The sequence below is a fragment of the Ornithorhynchus anatinus genome, chromosome 5 (assembly GCF_004115215.2).
Source record: "Ornithorhynchus anatinus isolate Pmale09 chromosome 5, mOrnAna1.pri.v4, whole genome shotgun sequence".
NCBI classification, from domain to species: domain Eukaryota; kingdom Metazoa; phylum Chordata; class Mammalia; order Monotremata; family Ornithorhynchidae; genus Ornithorhynchus; species Ornithorhynchus anatinus.
This window is the reverse complement of record NC_041732.1, coordinates 79,076,806-79,099,649: the sequence shown is the minus strand read 5'-3', so window position 1 is coordinate 79,099,649 and position 22,844 is coordinate 79,076,806. Positions and strand designations below refer to the sequence as shown.

General features: G+C 46.6%; 1 protein-coding gene across 3 annotated transcripts in view; it reads right to left on the bottom strand.

The window, feature by feature from the left end:
• Positions 1 to 1,063: 1,063 nt before the first annotated feature.
• The window catches only part of CDC42 (cell division cycle 42), a 49,178-nt gene continuing 27,397 nt past the window's right edge, over positions 1,064 to 22,844 (bottom strand). For 2 of the 3 annotated variants that reach the window (XM_029064873.2, XM_029064874.1), the window contains exons 2-6: positions 15,091 to 15,245; positions 13,602 to 13,674; positions 10,259 to 10,368; positions 9,814 to 10,011; positions 1,064 to 2,556 (exon numbers count right to left, since the gene is read on the bottom strand). In XM_029064873.2, the coding sequence (XP_028920706.1) occupies positions 2,467 to 2,556; positions 9,814 to 10,011; positions 10,259 to 10,368; positions 13,602 to 13,674; positions 15,091 to 15,195 (576 nt within the window). In that variant the 5' untranslated portion in view covers positions 15,196 to 15,245 and the 3' untranslated portion in view covers positions 1,064 to 2,466. Of the gene's footprint in view, positions 2,557 to 4,027; positions 4,217 to 9,813; positions 10,012 to 10,258; positions 10,369 to 13,601; positions 13,675 to 15,090; positions 15,246 to 22,844 lie in introns of those variants that run through there. The other variant, XM_029064875.2, reaches the window with a different exon arrangement.

Sequence of the window (22,844 nt, the reverse complement as noted above, 5' to 3'; positions counted from 1 at the left end):
TCAAACCAATAGGAAGAGAGACAGGGCCCCATTACAGGAGGGAATTACCTTGTCTACGCGAGATCATCGGCAGCGCAGCGGGCCAAGAGATTCACCGCTCGGTATCGGAAAATTCAGTCGGCCCGTGCTGATGTTTAACGTTAACGGTGCCTGCGCCGGAGCTCTTCATCATCTTTCTTCAGTCCCAGAAGCTAAATCTTTCCACTGAGGCCATGAGGTTTCCTGAAACCAGCCACCCACGATGTGGCAGTCTTTAGTGTTTTCCTCCTTACAAATAAAATTAACTGGGGTGTCTCTCGCTCTAGTGTAGGAACGAGTTCTTGGCCCTCCACCAAAATTCTATTTAAAAGGGAAGGAGTTTTAGTACCGGAGGCGATGCTTCTCACTACCCTTGGCTGCTAGGAAATGAGACATAAGTGATAGGAAGAGAGCAGAGATTTCCTATCCAACGGGCAGGGAAAAGGCAATTCTCATTTGATACCCTTAGGTTATAAACAATTCCCCATAGGTTAAAAAAAAGGATTAAAAGCCTAGTTTCCAGTTGGGTTTTGCAGAATCTGACAGAGGAGAATCAACGGCTGGCTCCTTTGAACAACCACTGTTTTGACACGATTTCAAAACCAATACTGGCATTTGGGCGCTCCTTCGGCTATTAAATTAGGGAAGCGGCGTGGCCTAATGGAAAAAACACAAGAGCTTGAAATTAGAGGACCGGGGTTCCGCCTATGCCACTTGTATGCTGTGGGACCTAGGCAAGTCACTTGACTTCTCTATGCCTCGGTTTCCTCAACTATACTATGGGCATTCAATCCCTGTCCTTCCTCCTACTTAAACTGTGAGCCCCATGTGGGTCCTGATTATCTTATATCTACGCACAACAGTTGGAAAAGTGTTTGACACATAGTAAGCACTTAACATAAAAAATAAAAGTTTTTAACCTTTCCAAACTAATCAGAACTTGAAACTAGTCTCAAAGTCAGTCAAATTTCTGAGTCTTCATACAACCTGAAAGGGGAAAGGCGGGGTGGGGTGGGGGTGGGGAAATAATTACCCTCAGGCGGGCTTGTGAAGGTATTTCATGTTTAATACATTTGAAAAGAATGCATATACAAAGAATGGAGATATGAAAAAGCATCATTTCAATACTAATGGAACTAAGTAAATTAGGATTTGGGAAGATGGAAAAGATTTCCTAATTTTTTTTTATTTTATTTTTTTTTTAAAGCAGAAACTGCCAACCAAAAAACCTTTCAGTAAAATCCCAAGTAACACTGGAGTCTGCACTAAAGTTTTTCAAGATCTGTACAGTACTAGTCACAAATGGGGTTCTTTTTCTTATATGCAAAAATGTAGAGAGGGGGAATTCCCATGACTGGTCCCTGTGATGTCACAAAAACTCCCCCTTGCCTCCTTGCCCTCACTCCCTAATGAAGTAGGTTCCTGTCCCCTACTCGCCAGAGGACACGGGCCATGACACTCACTTCAGGGACCTGCCTACCTTCTCTCCTAATCTGGCTCCCACACACCAGGTTCCATAGGTATGTCACAGCCAATATTTTATGCTCCATCACGGCAAGTCCACCGTGGAGTAAAGTGGGGGTGCTTGGGTTTTTTTTTGGTTTTGGTTTTTTGTTTGTTTTTTTTTTTTTTTAACTAGAACCTATTTGGTGTACTGGAGAGCTGCAGTGTTTTTACTCAAATGTTGATGAAGAGGTGAAAATTCATCCCAAGAATCGGCAGCTGCCAAAACAATTTCCTTAAAATCACAGTCTCGGGAGACTGTTCACCCCGCAAGAGGGATAGGTGGGGCGGGACGTAGCCCACCTACAACCAGTGGTTTAAGTGAACACTGGATCTTTTCAGAGGGTGGATACAACATTTTATAGGGAGTTTAACATTTTCTACGCTCCTTCCTACAGAGCACCGCATGGGGAAATATCTTTTCTGAACCAGGTCTGGGAAACGAAATCCATCTCCTTCGCCACCCCGCACAAAGAATATCCATTAACTAATGGAATAAATGACAACAGAAAAAAAATCCCCCCTGCCCTCCCCCCAGAAAGTTACTTGCCAGGTTGGCCCTGAAGAGTAGCTTCAATAAGCCTAGAATTAGTCTGTTACAGTCATGAAGAGCATGCCATGCTTTTACACAAACCAAAAAAAAAAAAAAAAAAAAGACAAAAACCTTAGAACAGTAAACAAAATAAAAAAAAACTAGTACTGATCAGATATTCCTGACAATACATAATTACTCAAAATTAACTAGCATACCAAGTTTTGCTTCGGGGGTGGGGGGAGAGACTGGGGAACCAATGAACTTCACACTAGGAGTGTGGGGTGGGTGGCAGGGCATTTGTCATTATTGCAAAAAACAAATTTTTAATTTTGAATCTTTAGTTTTGATTTAGACATTGCTTTTAGTAGGATGCCGACACCAGCTTTGCAGAGGGGACTCTGGAGAGACGTTCATAGCAGCACACACCTGCGACTCTTCTTCGGTTCCGGAGGCTCCAGGGCAGCCAATATCGCCTCGTCAAATACATTCTTTAGGCCTTTCTGAAAGGGGGCAAAGAGAAAAAAGGGCCGGTCTGATTTTCTGCATAATAAGGATTAGGCAAAATAAAGAATAATAATAATGATTGGGTGGGGAGGGGGGCAGCGAGGAGAAAAAAAAAAAAAACAATTAAGCCACCAAAATTGGTGAACAAAGAATCGTAACAGTGACACCACCCAGAACCTCAAGGAAGTAATTGTCCGTATCCAACTGGTGTACAGTAAGGCTCCGCAGTCCTGGAGCAGAGGAGCAGAGATTCAGAAGAAACAGTGATGCTTTGAGAATGCTGTTTGCAGACCACTCTATGCCCCGAGAAGCAAACAAGCACGTGTGTCATCTGCTCCGTCAATGTGGGTTTTGTAATGGGCGGCTAAAACATTTCACGTACGAACGAGAGAGTGCGGTGGCGCTGTATTCCGATGAAACAGCTGGACGTGGACCGGGACCAGAGAGCTCAGGGGGTCCCGGCCGGGGGGCGGGGGAGCGTGCTGGGAGACCGGCGAGCGAAGATGAATTCGGCCACCGGGGAAGATTTATCACGCGAGATTTAGCTAGGAGTGAGTCGTCCCCCTTCTATAAACACCATATATCAGAAATAGCCAGGGACAAGTCAGAAGCTGGGCGTGGGTGAGTCCAAGAAACACACAGAGAAGCGAGGTGAGAACCTTTTATACTCACACAATCACACACATACACACGCACACACTCCCCACCTCAAAAAATAAAAAAAGATATGAAGCCAGTCGGAGCGACAGGAATAAAGCTTCATCAGGCTTTTATACAAACAAGTGCCATTCTTTTAATTTCCAAACTTTAAGGAAACTACAATCGTATATTTTCCCTCACAACAACAGAACCAGAAGCGCAAAAATAGAAAGGCAGCAGCGTCACAGCTTCAACATTAACAAACCTTAATTCAACCGTTAAAATGGAGTTCCACGGGTGCTCTTAAAAGTCAGTTTAACAAATGCTTTTGTAAAGCAGTAGCAGATACATCAATACTTCCTTCTCCCCCACACCGGGGTGTTATGACAAATATTCCACTGCAGCACACACAGCCAAAGCAATAGCAACACAAAGTCTCACTGCACAAATGAGAACCAGAAAAAGAATCCTTCACATTACAGCATTACTTGCGGGTCACCTTTTCAATGCAGGTTTCTCATGCAAATACAATTAACAACAGGGTCACAGGTATAAAATGAGATGTGGGCCTTAATTCTCCCAGCTGGAAATAAAGAGCTGGAGGGTTAGGTTTTCTGTTTCTTTCCTCTTGCTGGGGGGGGCGGGTGGGGAGGGAATGCTTAGAGTGACACACCCAAGCCTCTTTTCCAGGAACCAAACCATAAAGCTCTGAGCATCTAGCAACCTAAAGAGTATAGAGTTGGACAACGGTGTTTCACTCGGCTGCATGGCCAACCGGGAAACTAATACAGAGGTTGCTCTAGGGGGAGTTGAGTAAAAAGACGCAGAGGCTTTCAAACAGGATGGTTTTATTCTTTTGTGTTTCAAATGGAGAGTCTACAGTAGTGGGGCAGGAAGCAGCGGCAAAGAGGGGAAGGAGAGAACAGTTTAGAATATACAGCACTTCCTTTTGGGCTGAGTTTCCGGAGGCTCGAGGGCAGCTAGGATAGCCTCATCAAACACATTCTTCAGACCTCTCTACAAGACAGAGGGGAGGGAAGAGAACAGCAGCCAGGTTAGAGGATTAGAAAGAGATAAGCAGGTACAAACAGCACTCAGGGTTAAAGGGGGCTGAGTTCAGAGAAGCCACGAAGCGGGTTTTCTTCAGTTAATCGGAAGAGAGGCTAACCAGGAGGTGCGGACCGTTTAGGGCTTCAAAATCAGGTAATGAAATTTCAGAGGGTGGGCGACGGGAGAATGATTTTCCCTTTGAAGACTGATTTAGCACAGAAAGAGCAAACGCGGAAAGAAGCGCGCTTTTCAGGGAAATCGCTGAGACCATTTCAGATAAAATGGTTCCAAAGTGGAAGGGTGTAACGGAGGCCTGGTATACAAACGCACCTTAGGTGTAACTAAGCACCTTCCGATATGATAAATTCCCCTGGGGACTCATTTTGCCTGTATCAAAGATACTAATTACAGCGCTCTGCACATAGTGAGCGCCCAATAAATACTACCAAATGAGTAACAAATCATTCCCGTGTTAATTACAACTTCCAGCTTATGTGAATTCAGCCCCTGAATAACTGAAGGCTAGAAACAACCAACTGATGGATAGGCTGTTTGTTTCTAGTGTCAATGGAAACACGAATTGTCCGAGTCAACCGATCTTTCCCAAAGAAACCCCCAAAGCGTGTTAAGTAGGAACTACTCAGAAATGGTTAGTAAAGCAGACTCTAGAAACAGCCCAAACTTCAGTTATTCAAAAATGTTACTACAAGTAGATAAAATTTCCCTCCAAATCATAAGGCAGAAAGAAAGGCATTAGAGTGAGTTTCAGCATTAAAGCAAGCAGTTAGGGGTTGGGAGGTCAGAGCTCAAATCTTGCACTGGATAGAAATATTTTTCTCAGATCTATAGCCGCTACCCGGAAACTCTGGCAAAAGGGTTGCCTGAAAGCCGCATGCCTGGGCTTCAGATGCAGTGATCTGAACTCAACTAAGTCTTCTAGAGTGAAGTTGCACATATGAGGAATGGATTTACATCCCCCCACCCCACCCCAAGAGTTTTATTCACTTTCTTCAGAGCCCAGCCAGCTTCGTCCCAAGCAAAACTGATTTCAAAAGAGCTTCAAGAGCGGTTCCCCCCTCAAAATTGCTGCCCACGAAACCCCTCCAGGTCCCCAAATGGCCTCTCTCTCCAAACCCTTCAAGGGCAAAACCATTGGCAAGCAGAAGTTAAAGCGGCACAAAAGCTTCCCACTCGGCCACAGGTGAGGCTTCCGCTCCATAAGGGAAGGGGAAGGGGAAGAAGGAGGGGAAGGGAAAAGGGAAGGGAAAAGGGAAAAGGGAAGGGAAGGGAAAAGGGAAAAGGGAAGGGGAAAAGGGGAAAAGGGGAAAAGGGGAAAAGGGGAAAAGGGGAAAAGGGGAAAGGAAGGGAGGGGGAATGGAAGGGAGAGCGGACCGAGGCTCAGGACCTGGAGTGCTGTATGCGAGTTCCAGCCAGACGTGTACCCTGGCCAGACCGGGCGTCGGGGTCAGCTTGCAGGGGACATTGGCATGCGGTGGGGCAAACCGGTTCAAGTTGGCAGTCACCGGGGAGTAACTGGGCAGGTGCAGTGCCCAGATGAGCAGACATGCCTAAGCTGCCATGCTGCGGCCAAAATCCCTCTGAACAGAAAAGGGCTGGGGTGCCACCCTGGACCTGATCCAAACTCCACAGAGCTCAGCTCTGTGCCAATGCAACCCCTTTCCCAACACCTGCAGGTTGGACTCTGCTACTTCTCATCTGCCCTCCCCGTTCCCACTCAACTGCCCTTGAAGCAACTTTGGAACTCTGACCCCACCCCCACCCCCCCGCCCCTCCCCATCCAATCACCCAAGCTCTCTTACACACATATCTTTATAATCAATTGCTTCCTCCTACCTGGAATTTAGTAGTCCTCTACTAGACTGTAAGCTCCTTGAGGGGTGGAATCAGGCCTACTAATTGAATTATATCTTTTTTATCCTCATCATTATTATTATATTTGTCAAGCGCTTACTGTGTCAAGCACTGTTCTAAGTCCCGGGATAGATACAGGTTAGTCAGGTTGGACCCAATCTCCGCCCCACATGGGGCTCACAGTCCACATAGGAGGGAGAACAGGGACTGAATTCCCCTGACAGATGAGGAAACTGAGGCATAGAGAAGTGAAGTGACTTGTCCAGGGTCACAGAGCAGGCAACTGGATTAGAACCCAGGTCCTGACTCCCAGTGCTCTTTCCTCTGAGTCACGCTGCTCTTTTCCAAGTGCTCTGCCCAGAGTAAGCATTCAATATATACTACTGATCGTTTAGGGCTTTAAAAAAAAAAAGCCTCCTTTATAACAAGCACCAACAAAAGGTACCTTTCTCTGAACAAAAGACTACTGCTTAGTGAAGGGAAGGTAGGGGGGAAAGGGGAGGGGGGAAAAAAAAGGTTGAATAGAATACGGAGGTTGAAAAGCAAAGTGGAAAAAGGTGGGCTGGAAGTCTGAGGCATCCTTAAAAGGGGAAATTAGCTTATTCAGTTAACCATATGCAGAGGCAAAACAAAGTTCGGGTCTCTAAAGGAATTGGGAATTCATCCTGCTTCAACCCCGACTTTGTGTTTAGAAGCCCTGTGTGTGGGAGGGAGAGGGATACAAGGGCACAGGGGTGACAAGAGGAGGGACCGGCTGGAAGAGTCAGGGGAAAAAAAGCATAAGGGAAAACTGTGGCCGCTCCTTGCAACTTTCCACTGCCACAATCTTCAGAGCCTTTTGGCAAGAAAAATGTACCCTCTAAGGATTTTTGTTTCATCACCTGCATATCAAAGTGCTACAGAATTTCAAATTTTGCCATATAGTCTAAAATATTATAAAATACTCTAATATAACTCCCAAACTTCACCTCTGTAGACCGTGTCTGTTGTTTTGAATGCTTCCACTTACAGTTGATCCCCGTCCCCAACTCCTTCAAGGGGAGACCGTATGACCATTATGGGCAGGGAAGGGCTCTGCTAATTCTCTTGTATTCTCCCAAGTGCACTGTACAGTGCTCTGCATATAAGCGCTCAAATATTGTTGATTGATTGAGGGACGGGGCAAGATGGCCTTAATCCGGCAGGCCTAAAATGGGCCTGGTACTACTCTCTGATTGCGCCTCTATTGCTCCCGGAGGTGGTCAGCACAGCCCCCGAAGACAATCACCTGCACAAACAATGCCAACTACTGGTGCCCAGGAACAAATCAGTTGAAGGCACACCAGCTATCTGGTTACAGAAATGTCAAGAAAAAATGAGTCGAAAAGAAATTTCATTGACTATTTTAGACAAAATATCTTATTAAAAAGGGACTGATTCGGGCCCTGCGGCCAAATTTTTTTTTTTTTTCAAAATGTGTAGCACTTGTTTCGCGCTATGTGCCAAACAGTGTATTAAGCACTAAGGATGGCTACAAGATAATCAGGTCAGGCAGTGCCCGACCCACATGGGACTCACAGTCTAAGGGGAGGGAGAATAGGTATTTCATCGCTATTTGAAAGCTGCAGAAACTAAGGTACAGAGAAGTTAAGTGACTTGCCCACGGTCAAACAGCAGGCAAGTGACGGAGCCGGGATTAAAACCCGGGTCCTCGGGACTCTGGTTTTCTCCACCAGGCCTTGCTGCTTCGCCAACATGACTGCTGCCGATATCAACCGTGACCGTACAGCAGAAGTGCATTAGGATTATGGGACACCTTGCTAGGATATATTCTCTAACAGGAAGAACCTACGTTAGAGACCCAACAGAGCAATGACCTGGAAAAGGAAGGACTAACTCTTGATAGATAAAAGAAAGAAGAAAATGCAAGCCTGCTTTCTAAAAGTAGTGTGTCCTAGTGGATGGAGCAGGGGCCTGGGAATCAGAAGGACTTGGGTTCTAATCCTGCCACTTTTCTCCTAAGTGACCTTGGGCAAGTCACTTCACCTCCGGGCCTCAGTTATCTTACCTGCATCTGACAATTACTCTCCGCCGCTTCAAAGTCTTATCGAAGGCACATCTCCTCCAAGAGGCCTTCCCTAAGCCCCTCCTTTCCTTTTCTCCCCCTTCTGCGTCACCCTGACTTGCTCCCTTTATTCATCTTCCCTCCCAGCTCCACTGCACGTATGTACATAGCTGAACATTATATTAAATTGTCTGTCTCCCCCTCTAGAATGTAAGCTCGTAGTGGGCAGGGAATGTGTCTGTTTACTGTTATATTGAACTCGCCCAAGCACTTAGTACAGTGCTCTGCACAAAGTAAGAGCTCAATAACAAAACTGATTGGATGAACGACTGTGGGCCCCATTTGAAACAAGGACTGTGTCCAACCTGATTGGCTTGTATCCACCTCAGTGCTTAGTACAGCGCCTGGCTGTAAGTGCTTAAATATCCCAATTATTATATAATATATAATTATTACCATCCATCCCAACCCAGGAAAGAGCGGCAACTCAGCACACTGGCCAGGCCATCAAGGCACGAGTGACAAAGTACTGGTTTTCTATGGATCAGTTAAATTACGGCATCAATCGCTCCATGATCCAAGAAGACTTTAAATAATGCAGGAGAAGTGATTAAACCTCCAACTGGAACATGAAGGTACAGCATCTTCCACATATTTTCACTACAACTTCTACATCTGAGGCTCTGCTTGCCATTCCACAAATGATTGATTGCCTTCTGCTCATTCCACAAATGCCCCCACTACTAAGCAACTCCATCATCATCACCATCAACAGTGGTATTTATTGAGCACTTATTGTGTGCGGGGCACTTGGGAGTGGGCAATACTGTCCATTCCACAATTGATTGCCTTTTGCTCTTTCCATAAGTATCCCCCACTACTGAGCAACTCCAAGAGACACCATCATCAGCGGTATTTATTGAGCACTTACTATGGGTAGGTCACTTGGGAGAGTGCAATACAATGAAGTTCCAAGGCAATGTAAGAAGCAAGGAAAACTTTGCCAAAATAAGAGAAGGGAATATGACAAACCGGCTGCCCGGGAGCACAACACAGGGGCATGCAAAACTAATGCCTGGGTATGGAAGCATTAAGCGGGGTATCTTTGGGAGAGAGGGCTGAGGAGCAGAGACAGAATCCCCACACGGATCTGCGCTTGTCCATTCACTCCCTGACATCCAAAACAGAACTGCTTTTAACCTAGCAAGTATGTCAAGAAAAGATCTGGTTTTGTGAGGGGAAAATGTGCGGTCCATTGGGTATGGACTTAAGTTCTGGTCTCAAATGTGTGCCTGGACTGTATCGTGGTCACCCTACATCCTTAACAAGTCCTGTTTTACTTGTACCTAACACACAGGCGACCATTTAATAGGTGACAGATGTTTACTCACCGTCCTACATGCCCTTATCCCCCCACATCCACAAAAACGCCAACCCCTCAATATCAGATCCTCCCCACTTAAAATGGGGTACGCCTCTGGCAGTCTCTAAACCTGGAACTTTCCTTCTTTCTCCCCAGCTATTTAGAAGTCCAGGTGGGGACCGTTTACAGGGAAACAGGTCCACACAAATGACATGCCCTCGGAATCTTTATCGATCGCTGCATTGTAAAAGAGACGCGCGCCTGATGGTCCCAATCAATTCTCACCTGTGTGAGCGCAGAACACTCCACGTATTTGACCGCCTTCAGGTCACGAGCCAGCTTTTCAGCGGTCTCCGGAGTGATGGGCTTCTGTTTGTTCTTGGCAAGTTTTTCGATAGTGGAGGGGTCATCTCGGAGATCAATTTGGGTCCCAACAAGCAGGAAAGGAGTCTTTGGACAATGGTGAGTGATCTCAGGTACCCACTAGACCAAGACACAAAAGACTAATTAGTCCCCAGCTTGGGAGGTTTTCCGGGGGGACTCGGAACCCCCTGTGTGACTGCACCCCACCCCCCAACTCCCCACAACTGCCCTGACTTGTAGTTGTTCCGCACGCTTGACTGCCTGGCACCTATCAATCCCCCCTGGCCCGCCAGATAGCAAAATTTCACCGGGGTCACTTGGAGCTTGAGGAGAAACCGGACGACGATACCAAAAAAAACTGACCCACCTTTTCTTTCACATTTTCAAATGAGGAGGGAGAGACCACTGAGAAACAGACGAGGAACACATCGGTCTGTGGGTAGCTGAGAGGCCGTAATCTGTCATAATCTTCCTGTCCTGCAGGGATAGAGAAATATTTCTACATCAGAACTGAATTTTAATCCTCTCCTAGCAAGGAATTCCTGAGACCCCCACCCAGCCATCAGCTTAGGTGTGCTGCCTTAAGACGTTTCCAAGAAATGCTTTGGCTGAACACCGTCAACAACTTTTATAAAAGTGTGCTCCCTTACAACCTAAGATCTAGATTCAACTACCGATTACGGCTGTATTTGCTGAACGGACAAAAGGCTACAATTACTAAGGCAACACTTTCCCTCCATGGCAGCATGGAAACCCTTCTGCTTTTTATAGTTAATACAATAAACCATATGTTCTGGAAAAAAAAACAAAACAGTGCAAGTAATTATCACAAAAGTGTGGAATTAAACGTCCAAGTACACGAGGAAAATTCAGGACCAGCACAAGGACCAACACCTGAAACCTGGGCCAAGCCTCAAAAAAGAAAAAAAGAAAAAAAAAAACCTGGGCAAATACAAGTTTTAATAAAAACCAAACCAATATGGGAAGAACTGGTGAAAGGTTTGCAAGCTCATAAATTTTTTTGAGTTTAAACGCACAGCTTGACACAGGGATTTGGTTCCTGTTGGAATTGGCCTGGGAACTCAATAACATAAGTCTCTGAGAAGGAACTGGAATATTACCGTTAATACTATTTTAAGGGTGTGCAGCCCCCGCCTGAAACCCACAGTGCTAATTTTACTGGGCTCCAAACCCCCAGGGCTCAGTCCCGGCCCCAGGCATGTGCACTTCTTTCTCCTTGCATGACCTCCTTTCACTGGAGTTACTTTTTGAACCGATCTGGGAATGCTATCCAGCCTCTAATTCCCTGGGCCAGCAGCCAGAAGCGCTGGAAAAGGGAGAGCGCACACGCATCTCTTGCTGCCGGAGCACTAGAAGCGGGAGACCAGGGGCTAACACGCATCGATCAAATCAATGGATTTCACTGAGGGCCTGCTGTGTGCAGAGCACTGTACTCCATTTCTCCTCTGAGCGTGGGCTCTGCCTGGCCTGAAAGATCGGACCTCAATAATGTATGGGTTCAGGTTCCAAATGGCCGGGTTTCGCTCCTACGCCACTTGAAAACACAAAGCCATTCCGGCCCGAAATAGAGCGGGATATGAGTTTGGTGGTTGGGGGAGGGGGTGGTGGAAAGCAGAAAGGGACAAGAGTGATGATGGCAGAGGTAACAAAAAGGTGTTGGACCTAACACTTTGTTGCCCTTAAAACTTAACTTCTTATAAAACATGACAACTTTCATCGATCGAAAAAGACTGGTGATTAAAGTTTGTAAAAGAAGAAAAGCGACTAAGCATTTTATAGAATCCACATACTGGTCTTCTCCTATGACCTGGTCTAACTGTGACAGTGAGCCTTTGATTTTGTTTTATGGTACTGGTTAAGCACTTACTAGGTGTTAAACACTGTTCTAAGAGCTGAGGTAGGTACCAGTTAATGAGGTCAGACACAGGACCTGCCCCACGTGGGGGCTTCACAGTCTTAAGCAGGAGGGAGAAAAGGTATTGAATCCCCATTTTAAAGACGAGGAACCTGAGGCACAGAGAAGGTAAGTGACTTGACCAAGGTCGCGCAGCAAACAATTGGCAGAGTCAGGATTAGAACCCTGGTCCTCTGACTTCTAGGCTCAAGCTCTTTCCACTAGGCCTGCTGTTTCTCAGCCATCGATGTCACGAAAGGACAAAACTTGTAAATACATCACGTCCTTCTATAAGACATTTCAAAAGTCTGAATTCCTTGGCTGACCTCTGTTCCAAAAGGAAAATGGCATTTTTACTAAATCCTCTTCATAAAGTAGAATGAGTTCCACACTCTTTACTAATCTAAAAAGGCTTGGCTTCTTCCTGTTTTCATTCACTTAGTCCTTTCCTTGGAAGGATTAAAAGAAATAGTCCTTCGGTTCTCTCAAACAGGGCAGTGACCAAATAAATATACCTGAGTTCCAAACAGCCAGCTGACTGGCCCATCACTCACTGGCTTTCACAAGAAACAAAAATAATTCAATAATAGAAATCAAAGGGGGTTCAGTTCTACCACCGGTCATTTTGGTTAGAACGCTGTCGAGGAATTGGGCATCGTTCATCCAACGCCATGAGCGTGTCTGTATACAGCACAAAATAGTGTCAGGACAACGTGTGAACAAGTGCGAGGTGCATAGCATCAGAAGCAGGGAGCGCTGCCATCTGAGGTTTCCTAAATGTCGGGTTTTGCACGAACACATTTCCCGGGTTATAGGAGAATGGGGTTTAGGGGCTCTGCTCCCCATGGACATAATTACTGCTGAGGACCCAAATCAAATGCTTCTTTCCCATCACAGAACCTCCATGTAACAATGGAAACCAAAGCAAAAGCCAGAAATGCGTTTTGAGAAGTGCTAAGTAAAATGATTTGGGGATTTTTAAATGATGGAATTGGGTGTATTCACCTCACCCTCAACACGGCAGCACACACACACACACGTGTGCATATATATATATATATATATATGTGTATATATATAAATTAATGTCTGTCTCTGTCTCTAGTCTCTGAGCTCATAGTGGACAAGGAACTTGCCTATCAACTCTGCTGTACTGTACTCTTCCAAGCGCTTAGTACACTGCTTCACACACAATAAGCCCTCAGTAAACATGGAATGAATTATGGAAAATTGTGCTAACATGTTAGCCTAGTCTAAAGCTGTCGAGACTGCAACTAGCTTCATGGTTCTCCCACAAAGGCGCTCAAAGTGGATTACCAAAGCACATGGTCCAGCAGAAGGCCCCGAAAAGGCATTCACTACACGTACCCAGTAAGCGCTCAATATACACCACCGACTGAACTAGATAATGTTGATACCCCGCAGGTAGCCTACTTTCACAGGGTAAATTAAGTCACCGCCTTGGCTGGAACCGAGGTACTGATTTTAAGTGCCGAGAAGAAACACAGGCTAAATCCAAAGCATGACAGTGGATAGAGCATGGGCCTGGGACTCAGAAGGACACGGGTTCTAATCCCGGCTCCGCCACCTGTCTGCTGTGTGATCTTGGACAAGTCACTTCACTTCTCTGCCTTTCAGTGACCTCATCCGTAAAATGGGAATTAAGACTGAGTCCCTCGTGGGACAGGGACCGTGTCCAACCTGATTAACTTGTATCTACCCCACTGCTTAGTACAGTGCCTGACACACAGTAAGCCCTCAACAAATACCATGAGAAAGCCCCATGAGTTCTCACCTGCAGTATCAAACAATCCAAGGGTGTATGGCTCCCCACCAATCATAACCGTCACTGCATAGTTGTCGAATACCTGAAAATCACAATGTATAAATATTAGGAAATGGCAGGTCTGAGGCAGTCCATTTTTCCTGCATCTTTAATCCTCCAACTTCCTTGGCAATGACCAAGAGGAAATCCCCAATTGTAACACTACCCAGAGGACCAAAGCAGAAAACTTTAAGGTCAAAAATTAATTGCCCAAACTGTAGGGTGGGAGGGGTCACTGGTCAATCCCAAGAGACACAGATATTTAGAATTGGAATCCCCCTCCACCCCGCAACGTGTTTTCTCTTTCTCACACACAAACACCATTAAATCAAGAAGCATCCCTTCTTCCACTTCCTGAGTAACCCCTCTCCTCTTACGGTTTCTTTTTCCCCAACCCTCAGAGACTGTGTACTCCCTGCTCCGAACCCTCAAAAAACTCTCTCCCCCCTTCTTTGGGACAAACCCCTCTCTTACCAGGACAATTCTCCCAAGAATGGTTGGGAGCACCTCCACTCCTGAGACCTGAGTCCATGGCACTGTCCCTTGAGAGACTCCACCACCCACCCAACAGTGCTTACCCAGCACCTGGCCCAGACACCACCTAGGGTCTATCGTCCTCTCCTGGACTGGCCCCCAAAGTTACCTGGGCCTGGAAACAAGAGCTGCTGCACAACTCAACCCACGGTCTCATCTAGTGCCTCCCAACAGTTGGAGAACCCATGTCTTCGCGGGGACAAACCCCAACCGACTAGGTGTGCCTCAGCCCCTTCGACCTGAACAACTTCCTGGACAGTGGCCTCCACCATTTCCACCTTACACCTTCCTGTTTCTTCAAACAGCCTGTTCCTCTCACCGCAAATAGCTCTCAACCCTTTAGATGATGCCTTCCCCTCTGCAACTAGCACTCAAATCCTTCTTCTTGGTTCCTTTCCCCCAGATTCAGGTAACAGCTATGGACAAAAAAAATTACTACTCAACCTACTAATGAACTAATAATCAGTGTGAATCAAAACCCCAGGTCCTGGAACAGTCTTTCCCACCTCTGTGTTCCCCTGTTGCTCTGGAGAGTCTCCACCCAGGACCCTCCCCCTCACTCATTTTAAGGGACCCCTTCTCCTTGGAATTTCCACCCGTTTTATCACTCCCCTCCATTTTCCTCTCAAATCCAAAAATCCCCACCCCTCTCTCATCTTCCTGTGTCTTCGTCTGCCAACATATGGCCACTGAAAGACCAAGATTACCCTTCTCCCGTCTAGAAGGCTGACTCCTGAATTAATTTACACAGATTACTGCCCGGAAATTTGATGGGACTTTCGCTTTTCGCCTAAAGAACCTTAACATCCCACTGAGGGATCTTTAAGGACGGGTGCCAAAACATTTAAAAGGAAAAAACGCCTGTTAAACCACAGGATATAAAAAATCAAATTCTGTTATGTCCGTATTTTTGAGGAAGACTTACCGTTGGTACATATTCCGATGGGAATTTATTTGTCGTATAGGAGATCAGGAGACATGTCTTACCAACGGCACCATCGCCCACCACAACACACTTAATCGTCTGCATTGCTGAAGTCTTTTTATATCCACTTTCAGGGTTTCAAATCCACGACTGATCTATGGAACAAAAGACCATTTTAAAACGGGAAACGAAGCTTATCACTCTCTTGTTAGTCCAAGAGAAGCAATGTGGCTCAGGGGAAAGAGCATGGGCTTGGGAGTCAGAGGTCATGGGTTCTAATTCATTCACTCAATATACTCATTGAGCGCTTACTATGTGCAGAGCACTGTACTAACCTCTTGGAATGTACAATTCGACAACAGATAGAGACAATCCCTGCCCAATGACGGGTTTTAATCCCAGGTCGGCCACTTAGCAGCAGTGTGACTTTGGGCAAGTCACTTCTTACCTCATCTGTAAAAATGGGGATTAAGACTGTGAGCCCCACGTGGGACAACCTGATTACCTTGTAACCTCCCTAGCACTTAGAACAGTGCTTGGCACATAGTAAGCGCTTAACAAATATCATCACCACCACCTTACTTGCCCCGTCGCACCAAGAACTTCAAAACACTTTAGTAGAATAATTACAACTGAAATTCTGCTATAACCCATGCTTCCATTTTGTGATTTGGATGAAGCAGTGCAAGTCTTTGGGAACATTCTTCCCACAGCCCAAATCTGCTCTGGATATGCAAACACACAAGGTGACACGTGCAAAATTGGTAAAGACATGGTGACACGTGGGACGTGGAATTGGCATTGGACAAGGTGTGGTCCAGCTACCCTTCCCAGGCTGTGTTTTCCTGTATTGCGCAGTCTTTTGTGGGCTTGGTGTTTTTACAACGTAATGGGATTTAATACGGTAAAATAAGTAGCAAGGGTGTAAACTGTTGTGTTAGCGAGCCTTTCTGGACACAGCACGAGGCGGTTCCAGGCTACACCGTTGTGTGCATTCATGCAGGTTCGACGTGTCGAGCGTGGGGGGAGTATTACAATGCGAGTTTTCCTTTACGCAGGGTTCTTCAAGAATGCAATGCCTTATAATAATAATGATGATGATGGTATTTGTTAAGCGCTTACTATTTGCCAGCCACTCTAAGCAGTGGGTGGATACAAGCAAATTGGGTTGGACACAGTCCCTGTCCCACGTGAGGCTCAAAGTCTCAATCCCCATTTTGCAGATGAGGTAACTGAGGCCCAGAGAAGCAAAGTGACTTCACCAAGGTCACCCAGCAGACAAGTGGCGGAACCAGGATTAGAACCCACTACCTGAGTCCCAGACCCATGCTCCATCCACTGTTCCTTGCTGCTTCTAAGTTATGGACCTGGGTGACACCCCAAACCACCTAACACCATAAACCATAACCCGTTCACTTCCACTGAATCAGCCAACCCCTGATACAAGGCTCTTTGAGAACAAAATAACCACATTATAGCAGAAATTCTATTTCTAAGTCAGAGAACTCAAAATAGAGATAAAGTGTCTTACGAAAGTCAACCGCTATCGCCTTTTTTCCTTCCTGTTTTCATTTTTTTCCCCAAGAAGGAGTGACCATAAAAAAAAATTAAAAAAAAAAAATCAACATTCCCAAACAGTCTAGTCCCGACAGAGCTGCTCTTCCTCTGCCACGATCAAGTCAGAAATAGACCAGAACAAGGAGCAGTCACAAGGGATCGTGCATTACACCAAGAAGTCCATTTTTTAAAATCATCAGCCACTCAAGACCTTTTCACAACTAAGCTCAGAAGTTTCATACCTTAGTGAATGTTTGGGGGAAAAAAAGGGTAGTCAGTTCTTCCACCATACGCGTTTTCACTAGGCTGCCATCTTTTGAAAGAAACCCTACTGGGGGAATAAGGGGATGTTCTTCCAAGGACACATAACTGTCTGGATGGGATGCACGCTGGAAGAAACGCCTGTTGGTCAAGGCACGTGTACAAGTGAGTTTTCCTCAATGCAGCGCTCTCCAAGAATGAAGCCCCCGTGACAACTGATTATTGCGATTCAGAGGGCATGGGATTCCTGCACATGCGCAATGAGGACTGTGGCTGCTTCTTAAAGTGCATTACGGCTGTGTAACAGGCCAGGGGAGGAAGAATCCGTCCAAAACAGCCCCTCTTCCATGTCCAGATAAGCACTTCTCTCTCCCACCATGGCAGAGGGCTCGCCACCACTGAAGACCGTCTTCGGCATAACTTCCCGTTTAGCACACAGTGAAAACACCACAACTCAACCAGTCCCTTTCTACAGGGACAAGCCGTACGGCACATCACTCCAGGGAATCAGAATCTCCACCTAACAGGCCCTGGGGTGAGAGGAACGGCGTTCTTAAAACAAACAGCAATCTGAGCTCTCCACTGGGTAACATTTTAGACTGTAATAATAATAACAATCTTGGTACTTGTTAAGCGCTTACTATGTGCAAAGCACTGTTCTGAGTGCTGGGGGGATACGAGGTGATCAGATTGTCCCTCATGGGGATCACAGTCTTCATCCCCATTTTACCGATGAGGTAACCGAGGCCCAGAGAAGTTAAGTGACCTGCCCAAAGTCACACAGTTGACAAGTGGCGGAGCGGGGATTAGAACCCATGACCTCTGACTCCCAAGCCCATGCTCCTTCCACTGAGCCACGCCGTAAGCTCGTTGTGGGCATGGGCCATGTCTACCAACTTTATTATACCGTTCTCTCCCACGTGTTTAGGACAGTGCTCTGCACACAGCAAGCCCACAATAAATATGACTGATTAATTGCAAAAGACAGCACGTGTTTCCTGGTCAAGCTATCCTCCTGGTTTCCCGTAACACAGACCTTCCTTTACACAGAGTTTAAGTTCCAGATCCACATAGAGAGAACTCAGATTTATAATGCAAGTAGGAGATTTGTTTCCAGGCAACTTTCCTTCAGTCCCCATCCCCGGACCACGACAAACAACCGCACTTCTAAGACTTGCCAAAGCGTCTCTTCTCTCCAGAAGCTATAGCCCAAACTACACCTCTCTGACCCCTCCGTACAGTGACTCTGGGATACGAAGAAAGGAAAACACACGCACAGAGAATCCACATAAAATCAGGGAGGCTACTACTCTTGCATTTCGCCTAGTGCAGAAATTGGCAGGCATTCTCATACCACATTCTCGGACCACGGTTAGTTGATCTCAGCTTTGAAGCTCCTCCTGAGGGTCAGTGGAACCCCGGGGAGGGAATTGTCTTAACACAAGCACCTCCCTTACAAACAAGGAGGAAACGCATTTCAGAATGGACTGGTTCTGTTTAGCTTCTAACCTGGAGCTTAGTACAGTGACTGGCGCACAGTAAGCGATTAAATACCATTTTTAAAAGACAGACCCACTCAAAACCCAGAGCGCGGGCTTGGGAGTCAGAGGTCACTGGTTCTAATCCCGGCTCCGCCGCTAGTCAGCTGTGTGACCTTGGGCAAGTCACTTAACTTCTCTGTGCCTCAGTTACCTCATCTGTCAAATGGGGATTCAAAAACTGTGAGCCCCACGTGGGACAACCTGATCACCTTGTATCCCCCAGCGCTTAGAACAGTGCTTTGCACATAGTAAGCGCTTAACGAATACCACAGTTTAACACTGCCAATAAAAGAATTGTCGTCCAGTCAGATACTCCCTGGCCCAATCATCCAGTTGAAATAATCGTTCCCACGATAAATCACTTGCAATTTTAAAGAACTTTAAAGAATTGTGAGATCCATCTTCATGACAACTCTCCAGCACTTACGTACACAGATGGAATTTATTTCTTTGCATTGATGTCTGTCTCCCCGCATCTAGCAGCACGGTGGAGCGGACAGAGCACGGGCTTGGGAGTCAGAGGGTCGTGGGTTCTAACCCCGGCTCTGCCACCTGTCTGCTGTGTGGCCTTGGGCAAGTCACTTCACTGTGCCTCAGTTACCTCAACTGTAAAATGGGGATGAAGACTGGGTGCCCAACGCAGGACAGGGACCGCGTCCAAGCCGATCTGCTTGTATCCACCCCAGTGCTTGTCTCATGGTAAGCGCTTAAAAAATACCATTATTAGACTGTAAGCTTGTTGTGGGCAGGGAATGTGCCTGTTTATCCTTCATTCAATCATATTTATTGAGTGCTTACTGTGTGCAGAGCACTGTACTAAGGGCTTGGAATGTACAATTCAGCAAAAAATAGAGACAATCTCCACCCAACAATGGATTATACTCTCCGAAGTGCTTAGTACAGTGACTCTGCACACAGTAAATGCTCAATAAATACAACTGAGCGAATGAGGTTGGAGCTTGCACACAACACTCCTAGTGATGGGGAAGAGCATGAGCCAGTTCCCTCCCAAAGGGCTTCAATAAGAATCAATGAAGGGTCCTGGGGTGCTCAAGAGAAGCAGCGTGGCTCAGCGGGCTTTGGAGTCAGAGGTCATGAGTTCAAATCTCAGCTCTGCCACTTGTCTGCTGTGTGACTGTGGGCAAGTCACTTAACTTCTCTGTGCCTCAGTTACCTCATCTGTAAAATGGGGATTAAGACTGTGAGCCCCACATGGGACAACCTGATTCCCCGTGTCTACAGTGCTTAGAACAGTGCTCTGCACATAGTAAGCGCTTAACAAATACCAACCAAAAAAAAAAAAAAAGAGCTTGTTATGGGCAGGGAACGTGTCTGCTAATTCTGCTGTATTGTGCTCTCCCAAGCACTTAGTATAGTGCTCTGCACACAGTAAGCACTCAATAAATCTGACTGATTGAAATGGAAGGAAGCGTGTACGACTGGATTTCCAACTGGCTCCAATTTTACACCACCACAGTGGAGAAAAGGCTGAATGTGAACAATGAAGTCTCTTAATTCAGCACTCACAAAATGATCTCCTACAGTTCCATCACCTGGAAGTTCTAGACCTGGGGGACTCTGGTCTTGAATTTCCATCTGGAAGTCTACGCCTATGAATCAGCCGTGACTGGAGGGATTAAAAAAAAAGCTTCCCTGGGGCAAGATTCCTTTCCTAGTTCCCATCTTGCCTTGGCAAGAAGGAGGAGAATGAGGAGGAAGGATCAGCGCCATCAATTCCTCTCCTTTTCTCCACTAGAAATAATGTGTGCCAAAAAGGTACGGGATCAACATCAACCAAGCATTCTCCCCGCCCACCTGGCAAGGCGAAGGCAACTCTGCCAAAAGCCGAACTCTCCATGGACCAGATAGAGTCTCGTGCCGATTAAGCTCAGTCCATTCCTCACTGACATGAATAGCTTACTCCTGCTTCTCGGTGGCTTTAAAGTTTCCAAGCTCTATAAAATATCGCCACGTAGATGGGCCCATGTTTATCATCGATGGTATTTATTGGCCACTTACTACGTACAGAGCAGTGTCCTAAGTGCTTGATTTAGCAGTGGACCTCTGCTAAATGAACAGGGTTGTCAAAACAACACACTCCATTTCAGCAGAAGGAACCCAACACTAACACGACTGGTATGAGACTGCTGCTGGTTGAACATACCCACACCCCCCGAGGCTCAAGCTAATGCTCTTCCTTCTCAGTGATCTTTAAACGTAGAATAATAATTATTATGGGATTTATTACCTCTGTACTAAATACCCATGTGCTACACACTGGCACAGGTACAGATAATCAGATGCAATCCCTGTCCCACATGGCAATCCCTGTCCCACATGGGATTCAAAAGCTAAAGTGGGGGGAGCAGATATGCTTTTGGGGGGGTAATACTATTTGTTAAGCACTAGCTCTGCCCCAGGCACCGCACTAAGCACTGGGGCAGACACGCTCTAATCAGGTTGGACACAGCTCCTGTCCCACACGGGGCTCGCAGTCTTAATCCCCATATTACAGATACGTTAACAGGCACAGAGAAGTTAAGGGACTGAGCCAAGGTCATGCCGCAGCCAAGCGGCAGAGTCAGGATTAGAACCCAGGAGGTTGAGACTTGCCCAAGATAATACAGCGGATCGGTGACAGAACTGGGATTCCACTTCAGCTCTTATGTTCCACGTTCTTCTTTTCGCTAGGCCACTCTGCTTTCCAGAATGGATGGTTAGCGGGTATATGCTATTGTTCTTGTCTGTCCGTCTCCCCCGATTAGACCGTAAGCCCGTCAAACGGCAGGGACCGTCTCTATCTGTTGCCGACTTGTTCATCCCAAGCGCTTAGTACAGTGCTCTGCACATAGTAAGCGCCCAATAAATACTATTGAATGAATGAATACGGCATTTTGGGGATACCAACTTTACCTTCAAAGACAAAGAAATTCAGGGAAAAACTGGTGCCCTGACAACCTTTAAGTTGTGTATCGGTCAGTTGTTTAAAGCTCAAGTAACTGAGCGGGAGGTCTTTGTTGAATCTGATTTGGAGTGCCTGCTATTGAGGGGAGGGGCTGGCTGTTTTGTTTTTGTTTTTTCTTTTTTGGGGGGGGGAAGGGGAGGAATTCCCTCCCAATGTCAGCAGCTGGCCCAAGTTATCTGAATCCCAAATGCTTCCTGGGCCTTTTAGGGGCACTATATCTGGAGGGACGGCATGGAAGCCGCAAACTACTGGGACATTCTCGGGGTTCACAAGTAACCCGACCTGGAATACACACTCCAAAGGTGACTGGTTCATGAGAAGGTTCCAAAGGAGTTCGATTAATCAGGGAAGCAGCGTGGCTCAGTGGAAAGAGCCCGGGCTTGGGAGTCAGAGGTCATGGGTTCGAATCCCAGCTCTGCCACTTGTCAGCTGTGGGACTGTGGGCAAGTCACTTCACTGGGCCTCAGTTCCCTCATCTGTACAATGGGGATTAACTGTGAGCCTCACGTGGCACAACCTGATTACCCTGCATCTACCCCAGCGCTTAGAAGAGTGTTCTGCACATAGTAAGCGCTTAACAAATACCAACATTATTATTATTATGGATGAGAAGTGCAGAATGGGCTACTAGAGAGAAAGTTAGGGATCTGAGAGAGTGTGCTTTCACCCGCCAAAAAAAAAGCAGCACGGTGACTGCAGCCTTCCCTCCAATCACCAAGGGTCCCGTCTCCTGGCATGCTCCTTGCAGGCCAGCTCGGATATAATAATAATGTTTAATAATGTTGGTATTTGTTAAGCGCTTACTATGTGCAGAGCACTTCTCAGCACTAGGGTAGATACAGGGTGATCAAGTTGTCCCACGTGAGGCTCACAGTTAATCCCCAGGTTACAGATGAGGTCACTGAGGGACAGAGAAGTTACTTGCCCACAGTCACACAGCTGCCGAGCTGGTCACCCACCCTCTCTGAATTTTTTCCATCGCTGCTGAGAAAAGCGCTGTGGTAACCACCACCTTTCCCCACCTTGACTGAGGGTCCTAGCTCCCAGCAAGCTCTGTATGTACCAGAGTGGGAATAAAAATTCTTCCCACTTGCTCGGACTCTTCCATCGCCTCCAGGAAAAGCCTCACGGTAACTACGCCCTCCCAGAGTGGCTCAGTGGAAAGAGCCCGGGCTTGGGAGTCAGAGGTCATGGGTTCTAATCCCAGCTCTGCCACTTGTCAGCTGTATGACTTTGGGCAAGTCACTTAACTTCTCTATCCTTCAGTAGCCTCATCTGGAAAATGGGGATTAAGACTGTGAGCCCCATGTGAGACATGCTGATCACCTTGTATCCCCCCAACGCTTAGAACAGTGCTTTGCACACAGTAAGTGCTTACTACCATCATCATCATCATCCCCTCCTGTCCCTGAGGGTCACCACTCCCAATA